The sequence below is a fragment of the Dermacentor albipictus genome, chromosome 1 (assembly GCF_038994185.2).
Source record: "Dermacentor albipictus isolate Rhodes 1998 colony chromosome 1, USDA_Dalb.pri_finalv2, whole genome shotgun sequence".
In the NCBI taxonomy this organism is placed as follows: domain Eukaryota; kingdom Metazoa; phylum Arthropoda; class Arachnida; order Ixodida; family Ixodidae; genus Dermacentor; species Dermacentor albipictus.
Window position 1 is genome coordinate 160,268,815 of NC_091821.1, and position 13,387 is coordinate 160,282,201.

General features: G+C 44.9%; 2 protein-coding genes across 3 annotated transcripts in view; one reads left to right on the plus strand and one right to left on the minus strand.

The window, feature by feature from the left end:
- Positions 1-1,006: 1,006 nt before the first annotated feature.
- LOC135911178 (uncharacterized) overlaps positions 1,007-13,387 on the plus strand; it is a 54,308-nt gene continuing 41,927 nt past the window's right edge. The window contains exon 1 of the mRNA XM_065443369.1: positions 1,007-1,278. Coding sequence (XP_065299441.1) covers positions 1,251-1,278 — 28 coding nt within the window. The 5' untranslated portion in view covers positions 1,007-1,250. The remainder of the gene's footprint in view (positions 1,279-13,387) is intronic.
- Positions 3,222-13,387, minus strand: part of LOC135911164 (protein arginine N-methyltransferase 7-like) — an 89,632-nt gene continuing 79,466 nt past the window's right edge. For both annotated transcript variants that reach the window (XM_065443356.2, XM_065443363.2), the window contains exon 14: positions 3,222-3,658. In XM_065443356.2, coding sequence (XP_065299428.1) covers positions 3,421-3,658 — 238 coding nt within the window. In that variant the 3' untranslated portion in view covers positions 3,222-3,420. The remainder of the gene's footprint in view (positions 3,659-13,387) is intronic.

Below are 13,387 nucleotides of genomic sequence, written 5' to 3' on the forward strand. Positions count from 1 at the left end.
AATAAGCGGCGAAGTTTTAGCGCGGTGTCAATCGCAAGTGAAGCGAGTGGCGTACGAACGTGAACTTCAGGTAACGTTGCACGCTGCTAGATTCAGACGCACAAACGCGAGGAAATGCTTGCTATAAATGAATTCACAGCAGCGATAAGCAGACATCATATGTACGGAGCTGCTCGAGCGCACGACGGTACGCGCCGCGTCGGCAGCGGTCTTTCGACATGCCGCGAAACGGCGGGCCTCCTGCAATTATTGTTGACTGCATGCCGCTAGACAAGTAGTTATACCTGCACTGTAGTAGCGGCCATCTGTCCCTTTAGCAACTGATAAATAACTGATACAATGCATATGATCTCGCAGTAACGTACGTGTGAATCGCACTGCAGCGCGAGCTCGTGCGCTGCTCACGTTTAATGACAGCGCTTGAACATTGATGTGCTGTAATCAATACTACCTTGCTGCGATGCCTCAAGTGCTGGCTTGAGGTCAAGGATGAGCACATTTAACTCTAACCTGTGCTGCTCGTAGTGGGGTAGTGAATTGTCACCGAATCAGCCCGACCATTCGTGGTCATTTGCACACACCTGGTCACTTCACCAGTTTCGTGAATCACCAGCCATGCCTGCTGCTATGCCGTCGGGACTGTAGGTGCAAAAGACGGAATTTCAGAACGCAGATAATCAAGCAAGCTTCAAGACAGGCGAAGCAGTCAGCATGGCGCGAAGTTTCGCTTATCCAGCGCGACGAACTGCAGCTATCCAGCGCGCCCGACGCTCCGCTTCGCGAGGCCTTGAAGGAAAATGGTAGAATCCGATGTTGAGATTCAGACCTTCTTGTTCATGGCAGCCCACGACGCAGAAGTAACGACGCTGACGCTTTTTCAACGCTGCGCTAGGTCTCACCGGATCAGCGTCGCCGATTCCTTCTGCTTCCAGCATTACGTCTCACAGAGAGTCCGTTTTAAACGACCTATAGGTGGCAGCACCGTCAAGCACCGTCTCCCCGTTTAGTGTGGATGCGTCGCCCGTGCGGTGTGTGGAAGTGTAGGGAGCTACTGTTTTCATTTCGCGATTCTGTGCTCTGTGCCCGCAGAAAACGTTTCATTTACCATCGTGAGATTTTGTTCGGTTCCGCAATGCAGCACATATTGCACAGAGCCAGGGATAAGCTTTCACTACTATCCCGTTGACGCGGCACGTCGCCGAGAATGGCTCGTCAGGCTTCGGAACGGCAAGGCGCCTTCCAAGTATGCGATGGTGTGCAGTAAGCACTTCGACGATGGTGCGTTCAAGCGTTCGCTGACGAAAAAGGATAGCGAGTAGTCCAATCTGATATCACGTTTGGGAATCCTAATCGGCAATCTGGGCATTAATGTTTGCTGCATGCGTAGTTGCTGTGTGGTTGCTGTGCGTGTGAAGACCGTTGCAGTCCGCGAAAGTTCGTGCCGGCGTGGCCTGGGATGCCAGTAATGAGTTGCCTGTACTTTTATATACTTCCGCAAGTAAATTAACCGTGTGTCCACGCATGCAATTTATTTTATAAACTTCATGCGCCGCCTGCGCAGTGAATTCAAGGTTCGCGCTCAGGTGCGAGTCCGTTTAAACGACCGTCACCGAGCGTGTCTAGCTGTCACGTTTTCCGTTGTCTTTCCTCAGCCACGGGAACTGTTCGCTGTGTTCAGAAGTGTAAATACGAGCACCGAAACACGGCAAGTGTGTACGCATGATCTCGTACAGATTAAACAATTAGATTAGAGCAATGTTCTAGAACGTCTAAGGCGTCAATTTAATCGCGAACAGAGCTTTAGTAAACGAGAAAACTGCTGTAGCAGCATACAACCTGCGCTCCTTTTAAAAGGCCTGTGACCAAAGTGCAATGTTTGTCATCATGAAGCATAACACGCCCAGTAGATAGCACATCTAACTTTTCTTAATGCTCCAGGCTCTTTTAAAGTTGTTTGCTTTATAAAACATTAATAAGCCCCAAATTAGAATATGCTACATCAGCAACAGTAAGATACCCATAACATAGACTTAACACATTAGAACTACAGTCGAACAGCCGGAATTTTTGAACAGCATGACATAATATGTACCAACCAGCCTAAATGGTCTCGTTGCTGATATTACAATTAGTTCAAAATAAGTCTGCTGGTTTTATTAAGGCAGAAGCCTTTCTAGGCTCATGGTGAAGTTGTATTGAACTCAGTATATTATGTAATACATAAACAAAAAGAAGAATGAATGCACTTTCCACGCATAAAAGTTTAATTAACGAGATGTCTGTCATAAAAATGATATAAATTGCCAGAATAAAGTGTGCATCTTCTACACATAGGAAAGTATAAATTGCTCTGACGTTTACGACAATGATGGCAGGTATAGCATAATACAATTTTTCACTGAACATGTATTCTACTTAACAATTTAACAGCAAGCACTACAGTTTGGTGCGCTGGGCTGTGGCCGCCATTCCAGGCTGGCTTGCGCCGTCAGAGTCAAAGTCTGATGAAAAGACCGCACCCTCAAACTTGCTGCTGCTCGATCCATCGATAAGACCAGCTGCAAACACAGCGGAATAGCTAGATCTGCCATCTTTCGAAGTGGGCGCGCCGCTGCCAGAGGCGGCCATTTTTGCTTTCTGCTTTGACGATCACGAAAATTCAGAGTGCGTTAAGAAATTAACGCCTTGTGGGGAAAAAGCGAACTGCTTAGAAAACAAAAATATAGTTGTCCTCCTTCACGACCTATGGTGCAGTGTGTCCGTGAGCAGCGTGGAAGGTCTCGCAAGCGGCATTTCAAGCCACTGATAGTGGGCGGCCATTTTTGCTTTCTACTTTGATAATCGCAAGAACTTTAGAGTGCGTTCAAAAATCACTGCCTGGGGCGAAAAAGCGAATTGCTTAGAAAACAAAAAAATAGGACTCCTATTTTACGTTCGATAGCACAGTGTCTCCGTGGGTGGCACGTAGTCTCAAAACTGGTGTTTCAAACCATCGTTAGCAGGCTAATGATGCCCAATGGGCAAGGTACGTAGAGTTAAATAGCAATATTATGAACTTGTAACAGATCAGCCATTTCAGTGGTTTATTTTTTTAGTTCTGCATCACCTTTCGTTTTTAAAAGTTTTCTTAAAAAATCATTTCTCTAAATTTCTTTTAAGTGACAATAAACCTCCAAGAAGTAGAGTGGTACTATAGTTGGCGATATATTAATGTAGTCAAACACATTTCACTTTTTATTGGAAATAACTTACAGACGAAAGAGCTGACATCAGTCAACTGGTCCAAATTAAAAGCACAACACAAGCTGACTTGCTGCTTAAAAAAAAAAAAAAATGCACACCTTTGCAGGCACAATGTTGGAATCCACAGCATACTCTTGGCTGTTACGAAACAGTCAACTGGTCCAAACACAAGTCAAGTCATTGCACATCGAAACCAAAGGTTGTAAGGCCACTTGAGAAATCAAACGTAAATTCCCATTTGAGAGCTTTAGGGTCCAACTTGGTGCCGTTCAAAAATTGCACCCCCTGACGGGCAAAACGGTCCCAAATTATTTGTTCACCTGGAACAATAGCTTTTGTGGGACCAGATGTGACCGTGTTCGAGTCGTCAAGCATGAATTCTGCCCACAATGCAACTCCATTGCAGTCACCTTGCCTGTACAAAGGTGACAAAAAGAAAAGGCCATCAGAACACACAATACACACCCATACAAACATTCGAAGTACCTTAGAAATAGGGAAGCTCTGATAATTAATGGACTACAGTGAAATTAATTTGAAATAGTTGGATATGACCAAAATTACAAGAGAAATGGGAAGATAAGGGCCAGAAGCTCACACATGGCAGCACCACCATGCCAAGAAAATGAACTGCTGTTAACGGCAAGTATTAAGAGTTCGAACAGATTGGCTATCTTGCCATGTTCAGAGTGGCACTTTCGGCACCTTAGCCCATGCAGGAGTTGCAGGCACTATTTGTGCTGCTGATGTGCCCAAGCCGATGCTGCGAAGTTCGATATATGCATATAATGGCCAAGTTTAATGCATAAAGTTTAAAGTACAATTAATTCGTTTAGTGATACGGCACCCCTTCGATATATGCAACACTTTGGTTTATCTGCGTTATATATAACAAGGTTCAACTGTATCGAAATTACATTTGAATGACAATATCTTCCTTAGCAAGTTGCCCCCACAGTATTTTGTATTGGGTATGCATTTCTAGCCTTTTTGGTGGACTGATATTGCTCCTACTCCCCTTACGCGAGGGGCAACACAACAGAATTCTGCGCAGCGACTTTGCCTTCAGAGTTTCATACAATAATTACTACAGGGAGCACTCTGGTCCTAGTGTCTATGGGAGCTGCAAGTGGGGCGCTTTAGCCAGCATGGGAATGATGCGTTGTATATAGACTTGAAGCCAGGACAAATTTTAAGCAAACATCTTCATTGCTTTGAAATCTCTTAATTTTCAACGATACTGCATAACAAATAATTAAATAAACTTGACTAAAATTGTCCAATGGCAGGATTCTAACACAGTAGCCCGATATTGAAACCATTACACCACGGATGCATGCATAGATAAGCGGCATAAAATGCCCTTATGAACTTCTCGTGGGTGAGTTAGTACGTCGAGATGCTTGGCGCACTTCGCTTTGGCCACCTCAACAGGCTGAACTGATGCAATTAGTAGCAATTGTGCATCCTCTGCACTTACAAAAATATAAATTGTTCTGAAATTTACAACAATAAAGGCAGGTATAGCATAATAAACAAAGCCACAAGAACATCTGAATCCACAAGCATGAAGATCAGACAAATCCATGTACTACCATCATTCCCATGGTGGCTAAAGATTGCAGCACCAGAGCTGAATGAATGAATTCTGGAGTTTTATTTGCCAAAACCACGATTTGAATATGAGGCACACCATAGTGGGGGACTCCAGATTAATTTTGATCATTAGGGGATCTTTAACATGCACCTAAATCTACATACAGAGGTGTTTTCACATTTTGAGCCCATCAAAATACAGCCTTGGCGGCCGGGATTCGATCCCGCAACCTCGTGCTTAGCAGCACAACACCATAGCCGCTAAGCCACCGTGGCAGGTCAGTGCCAGCATTCCCTCTAGTAATTATTATAGGAAACTCTGTCAACCACAAATCTATCAGAATGACATTGTCTTTGATCGATGTAAACTGTAGGCTGAATCACTTTACAACTTTTATACAGGTACAAGACACTCGAGCCTTAGAAAAAGCATCGAAACACTGCAAATAATTTATTATAATAAATTTTCTATGAACTAGTTTCTGTTTTGTTTCCTAGAAGCATTTGTGTCATTTCAAACGAAAAACTACAATTTTCTGGCACTTGCTCGCTTGATCGTCTGCTATGCTGCTACTCACTGAGTGGCCACCTACTGGTAGATGAAACTTAATCTAGTACATAGGAACGCTATTGCAGTACATTATTTAAGATTTACCAATATTAAAAAAAATTTTTTTTTGAGGTCTAAATCTTTGAATTAAAAAGAAATGAAAGGTGAAAATGTCATGTCAGCATACTCCTAATTTCTTGCTTGTTACCACAGAGGCACAAATTTAAAATGACTCCCAAGGATTGGACAATAATGAAAATTAATTTTTAATAGAAATAGTCTGACAAGCAATCCTATAATGCAAACAATACTTAAGCCTGTCACCCAGGGAGTCGGAAACATAATTAGTCTAATTACTACCGTGAGTCATTTTACACTGTATGCCTGAGTGATAATGTGGACACAACTTTCTTAAACGCCCTCTATATACCAGTATGATTCAAGAAAATTGCTGCTCTAGATTTGGTATTAGCATATTAGAGCAAATGGCACAAATATGGAACAGTGCCTTTACTAAGGGCCTTTGTTTTGGGCATCTGTTAGCCCCTCTTGCTTTTCAATGCATCCAGTGCTCACAACTTCAGTATAGATACAGGTATTAGAGTGAAGACCATCTACCAAACAATGCAATTTTGCCTAGCACTATTCATAGCTTCTGTGGACATAAGGATTTGCTATAATTTCCAATACAATAACTAATTTGGACTAATTAGTTGAGGGAGCATGTAGTAATTGCAGAATTCAAGTTAGCCAATATATGAAACTAACTATTTGTTACAAACTTTGCCTAGCAGCAGTTTTGAGAAACACAGACTTAAATGTGCCAAATACATCACACAACCTAAAATCTACTGCGTGTTCTTAGCAGCCACTTGAAGTAGGCCTGTTTTATTTGTTCAAGTAAAATTTGTTAAATTTATGTCCAATATGTGGACACTGCATCTGTGAACACAGTTCTAAACACCAAATTTGGTTGTTTGCAGCACAATACCTTCTGCATTGCATTTCCTTTCCCGTGAATAAACTAAAAGCTGTGTGGAGGCTATTGATTTGCCACATCAGGCAGACCCAAATGGCACCATAATTGGCAAGGCAGCAGCCACAACCCTCATCCTCTTTAAAAATGCCATGTCAAAGAAATTCGACATGCTCTATTTAAGAGCAGCACCACTGTGTAGTGCATGCATGAGGCCTTATTGGCAAAAAATTTAATGGCCGTTTAAATGGGGACAGGATGAAAAAAAAAAGCAATTTCCAGCTCAATTATTCAAGAAGACACCAGTAAACATTTAGTTACAGTAATAAAGCAGGAATTTGTTTTGAGATGGGCTGGTCTTGGATAAAAGCAGTGTTTGGAAAATGCATCCACTGTGGAAAGAAAAAGCTTGGCACAATTTAGTGTATCACTGTAAACATTGTTTCCCTCTCTTCTTTTAGGAGCCCAAGTAGTTGAAGGGTGTGATATAATGCTGATGAATCAATTCGAAACTGACTGAAAAAATAATAAAAAAATCACCCATTATGATACTCCCTAATGTGAAATTTGAGTGCAGCTTTGTACATGTTTTCATTTTGCGATATACTGAGAAAGAATTTGAGAGTGACATGTAGCAGAGTCAGCGATCGTTGAAAATCTGATCTGTGGGTCAAGCGAGTCAGCTTTTATGCATGACTCGTCGAAGGTTCCAGTGTAATCGCTAAAGTCGGTTGGCTTCCACAAAGTACCACCCATACAATCAGATTACAAAACAATTGCAAACCATGAAAATCTGAACAAGCATGAATGAGACCAAACCAAGCAAACCAAACAAGCGGGAGCAGATGATAGTATGAAACGAGCAGTCTGGCTGAGACCAGCTACGAGTACGCATCGGGTGGTTGGGCAGGTCCATACGACACCAGTTTCCCGCGCGCACCTCACCGAAGGGGCCGCTCTCATTGGTCTCGGCTGTTCGCGGCTCGTGTATTTCATATCCTGCTCCACATTCGCTCTTTCATTTTTACGCTGTTACGCTGCCGCTTGCCGCAGGAACGGGCACATAAGAGCTGCGCTCTAAAGACAAACTGAGGTCACTACTGGCACAGACAGTGTCACTTGACAACAATTTGGCATCACCTCTCTTCCTAGACATGAAGTCTTGCACTTTCAAACCAGTCTTGATGGCCATTTTTACAGCGCAGCTCTCAGGCGGTCGTTCCTACGTTGAGTGTCGGCGTCCCTCGTAACCGAGCAAATGAACAATTCGAAGGATGAAAGAGCGAACACGTAGTACAGCGGGAGATGCAAGATGGCAAGAGTGAAGAGAGCGCGATGAGGAAAGTGAAGGAGAGTATGGTGAAAGGATGAGGAGGAAAGCGGAGTGCTGCACAAGACATCCTCAATGGCAGCGACCAGGCATGCGGCTATGGAAACAAAGCGCTGGTGTCAGCTTCGGACCCGCTACACATCAACTCCATGCAAGCCACATGTTCTTGTGTTCACGCTTTTTTTCTGAACAATGAGCGACGCAACAGATGGAAATGCTTTGTCTGCTGCTACTGCTAAACAAACCGCCCGAGCAGAGGCCCAGCGCCACCACCTTCTTGACGCTGTCGTTCAGAATCAAATTCCTTGTCACAATATATTCTGAATTCAAGACACCTAAATGGCTGCGCTCAAAATTCACATCAGGGAGCATTATAATCATCAGTGAATCTTTTATGCATATAGTGCTCTACATAAGTTATATTCAGGAGGGCCACATGTGATGAACCAGTAAAATAGCAAAGCTTTGAATGTTCAGTAATTTATCCCATTTTGCATTGTTTTAGCAATGTCGAGCTTACAAAACCTATTTATCATCATCATCATCAGTCTATTTTATGTCCACTGCAGGACGAAGGCCTCTTCCTGCGATCTCCAATTACCCTTGTCCTGCCCCAACTGATTCCAACTAGTGCCCGCAAATTCTTTAATTTTATCACTCCATCTACCCTTCTGCTGTCCTTGACTGTGCTACCCTTCTCTTGGCACCCATTCTGTAACCTTAATGATCCACCAGTTATCAAACCTACGCATTACATGACCTGCCCAGCTACATTTCTTTCTCTTAATGCCAATTAGAATATCGGCTATAGCCATTTGCTCTCTGATCCAAACCGCTCTCTTTGTGTCTCTTAATGTTACGCCTAGCATTATTCGTTCCATCGCTCTTTACATGGTCTTTAACTTGTTCTCCAGCTTCCTTGTCAGTCGCCAAGTTTCTGCCCCATATGTCAGCACCGGTAAAATGGACTTCAGAAGAGTATAGGCTTGGGCTGGTTGGTAATACATAGTTACACTAGAAGCATAGCGCAGGAATGATGATCGACAAAGACTAGACAGGACAAGCACTTGTCCTGTCTAGTCTTTGTCGATCGTCCTTCCCGCGCTATGCTTCTAGTGCAACCGGTAAAATGCACCGATTGCACACTTCCTTTTCAATGATAATGGTAAGCTTACAGTCAAGAGCTGACAATGTCTGCCGTATGTAATCCAACCAATTTTTAATTTTCTGTGAATTTCCTTTTCATCATCAGGGTTCCCTGTGAGTAATTGACCTAGGTAAATGCACTCCTTCAGAGACTCTAGAGCCTGACTGGCATTTCTGAACTCTTGTTCCCTTGCCTGGCTACTCATCACTACCTTTGTCTTCTGCATACTAATCGTCAAGGCCACTCTTACACTCTCTCTGTTAAAGGGCCCCTCACCAGGCCCCATAGCAAATTTTGATTATACGCTGGTAGTTGTTACGTGTCCTATAGGGAGTGCTCTGCCTCAAAAAGTTTTCAAATCAGCTCAGTAATAGCGGAGATAAAAATATTTCAGTGTCGCAAACCCATGATTCCAGGTGGTGAGCTTCACTGCAAACAGACGCTCTCTCATCTAGCCTCTGCAAGTGAAATTCCTTCCCTGCATTCTCCCATACCGGACCTTGAGGATCACGTGAACGCATACGTCATGGGCCCCGCCTTTATTTATTTTTATTTTTTCACTTTTTTTCTTGCGGCGTGGCGCACTTTCGCTGATGGCATTGTGTGCAACCTGTTGCGATTGTCTCGTTTCCTGCAGCACACGATTTTGCACGCTGTGCACGAGGAAATCTGACTAGCGGTATAAGTCTGTGCTACACGAATACTGAGGCAGACACAAGTGGATCACTGAGCATGATGCTGTGCTGGAACATGGTAGAAAATGACATAGTTTCGGTGTCTGCGTGCGCGATTGCATGACGTGGGAACAAGCAGACGGAACGGAAGTACATCTTTCTTGCTGCCGTGCGAAGTAAAACAAGAACATGCAGACATTCGGTTTGTGTGTTTTATTATTTCTCTAAGCTTTAATTCGCCTATGCTAGCAACATATTGTTACAGTTAATGTTGAACCGGATTTATTTAAAGGACGAGATTGATGGTGAAGTAAAGATGGCGTCCCGAGGCTGCGCCAGCTAATGTCTTCCTCCTCTTCTTCTCACCCGGCTCATGCCGTAGCAATCCCCGGTTGCCAGACAAAGCCCGCTGGGCAAGTCCAAATCACTCGGAAAGCGTAGGGTGAAACTGCTTAAGACGAGCAACATGTACTAACTGGGTCCGGCTAGACCGACGACCAGCGGACGTCAAGCGTGCCACCACGTACTTCAAGTCACTCAAGCGATCTACAATGACGAATGGGCCCGTGTACTGGGATAAAAACTTTTTGCATAAGCTACATTTACATTCCGGAGTCTACAACCACACAAAGTCTCCTTTAGCGTACGAGACAGACTGGTGTTGGCTGATGACATTCCTTGATGACGTTGCACTAGTACGGCACTGATGCCGATGCCACTGGCATCAGCGTGCATTTCCGTAGGTGAGGATGCATCCAAGTGACGCAATATGGGCCCTGATGTTAGTAGAAATTTTAGCTGGCGGAACATGTCGTCGCAAGCCGATGTCCAGTTGAAAGGGACGGCTTTTTGGAGAAGACATGTTAGGGGGTACACCACGTTGGTGAATCTTGGGACGAAGCGACGAAAATACGAGCACAGGCCCAAGAAACTCCTCAACTCCCGCACTGACTTCAGTGCTTCGAAGGAGCTGACTGCCTCAATCTTCCATGGATCTGGCCTCACACCATTTTTGTCTACCAGATGCCCAAGTACTAACGTCTTGGTTTCCCCGAAACAACATTTCTTGAAATTTAGGATCAAGTCGGCTTGTTTGACACAATCCAGAACAAGACTGAGACGGCTGTTATGCTCACTCAATGTGCTGTCAAAAATCACCACATCATCGAGGTAGCACAAACAAATTTCCCATTTAAGTCCTCGGTGGATAGTGTCCATGAATCATTCAAATGTTGCTGGCGTGTTACAAAGGGCGAACGGCACACTGTTAAATTCATACAAACTGTCTGGTGTCATGAAGGCAGTTTTCTTTTTATCGTCTGGGTGCATGGGTATCTGCCAATACCCCGATCGCAAATCCAGTCATGAAAAGAAGGCAGCGGAATGTAGACAATCGATGACATTATCAATTCTAGGAAGCGGATACACATAGTTTTTGGTGGCCGCGTTCAGTTTCCTGTAATCAATGCAGAACCGCCATGAGCCATCCTTCTTCTTTACTAAGATTACGGGTGCTGCTCACGGACTAGAGGACTCTTGAACAACATTTTTCCATAGCATCTTTCACCTGTTCAGCAATAACTGTTCTCTCTGTTAAAGAAACGCGGTAAGGCTTTTGCCGAATGGGGTGCGCAGATCCAGTGTAAATTCTGTGGCGAGCATGAGAACACGGGAGTGAAGCCTGCTTGTCGCCTTGCGTGAAACCGAACACAGAAAGATGTGCCAACAAAACTTGTGCAAGAGCGTGGCGCTCATGTGAGGGCAGCGCCTTGTTGATCATCCGTAGGATCTGCTCTTCAGAAGTGCTTCGGTGGGGATCGCTAGTATGAGACTGCTCTTCCTCGCTGAGAACTGTAATGGAGCTGTAAGTAATCTTGTCAAATTCAGCGAGCTTCATATCACGCGGGAGAACAGCAGGGAAGCAAGGTCAATTGAAAGCCCACAAATTTCAGGCGCCATTCACTACTCTCACGAGAGAGCGTGATACAAGTACATCTTTCTTTGCGCAGCTTGACGTGAGTGGCTGGACTTGCGCGTCAAACAATGAAAGGTCGGCAGCAGCGAAATTTACAGGGATACGTGACAGCGACCAAGGCGGTAGCAGCAAATCGTTCGAAACAACACAATAGTTTTTCTCTGGTAAGGATGTGTCGGCAAGAGTGGCCTGAAGTACGCTATTCAAAGTAATTTCGCCTGTGCCACAGTTAATGGTTGCACCACAATCCTGAAGCAAGTCAATCCCAAGAATCACATCATGAGTGCACCGTGATAGTACGAGAAATTCTGTTTTAAGATCTTCTCCTCTGAATAAAACACTTGCAACACAAATACCAAGGGGAACTAGGCCCTCTCCACTGACACCACGAAATGTCACACCATCATTCCACGGGAACATAACTTTTCGACCCAGCCTCTCTTTGAAAGTCACACTCATGACGGAAACGGCAGACCGGTATCCACTAATGCTGTTGCAGGTATACTATCAATTAACACACGCATTTTGTTCTTCACCATCATAATAGGCAGACGAGTATTTCGCAGACACCGACTGTCCAGCGACCTTACCTCCATTGGCCCCGCCAGCTAGTTTCCCCACGGCGGCGGTGACTGTGAACGGCCACAGCGACTGGTTGGGGGCATCAGGCGGTGGTCTGAAGCTGGCGAGCCACTCCTACTATATTCTACTTCTACTACTTTATTCTACTTCTACTTTACTGACGGAAGGTATTCCGGGGTGGCGTGCCTGTGGTATTTGCAGTATCAGGGTCTGTCGGCCAACAGTCGTCATAACTATCACATTCAAAATTAGGCCAAGCTGGTGGTGGGCCATATGTTGTTGTCTGTCGGCGCCGGCGACAAAAACGAGCAATGTGTGCTGAGGCGCCACGGCTGTAACACACAGGTGATACGCAACCGACGTTGTAAGCCTTGGGGTCAACCCTGGGACGTTGCGAATAATAAATGCAATGTTCCGAATTCCGATTCGTGGTGGTAGTTCGACGAGTGCATTGATCGTGTGTCATGTCGTCGGGAAAGGAATATCGGTGCTGTCGCAGCTGATCGACTCAACAGACTGCAACGCCTGGCATGGCAGACAATGTGGACACAGCAGATGCATGTTCATGAGGTTGGTTGGAAGCACAACCAAGCTCTTCCGACATCCGCCCCTTTGGTGTGTCGTTGAAGTTCTTTGCGGACAATTTGCCTTATAGTTGCCGCAAGGTCAAATTGAAAACTGTAGTTGTCATTATCGTCAACGCTTGCCAGCGTTGTGATATTCACTAACCTGCTGAACTTTGGTGTGATACGGCGCAGCTTCAAGGCCTCAAATGTGCGGCAATGCTTGATAAAGTCGGCGACTGAGGTGAAACTCTCCTTTCTGATTAAATAATTGTAAACATCCTCGCCTATGCCTTTGAGAAGGTGACCAACTTTGTCCTCTTCGGACATTCGAGGATTGACTGTTTTGCAAAGCTTCAGGATCGCCTCTATGCACGTAGTACAGGTCTCACCTGGGACTTGAGCGCGCTGAAGCAATGTCTGCTCCGCCCGCTTCCTTTTCATGGTGGAATCACCAAAGCACTCTGTGAGGTCAGTAATGAAGCTGTCCCACATTGTGAACATATCTTCATGGTTCTCGAACCACACTAGTGCAGTGTCTGTGAGGAACAGAATGACATTGTCGAGCTGAGCCGTGGAGTTCCAGCCGTTGTACTTGCTCACACGCTTGTAGTGGGTGAGCCATTCCTCCACGTCTTCTCCGAGTTTTCCAGAGAAAGGGCGGGGTTCCATCTGATGCATCCAGGCGCCGGTTGTTTGCACTGCAGTAGGAAGAGAAGGCTGTTGGTCGCCGCTGTGGGACATCAGGATC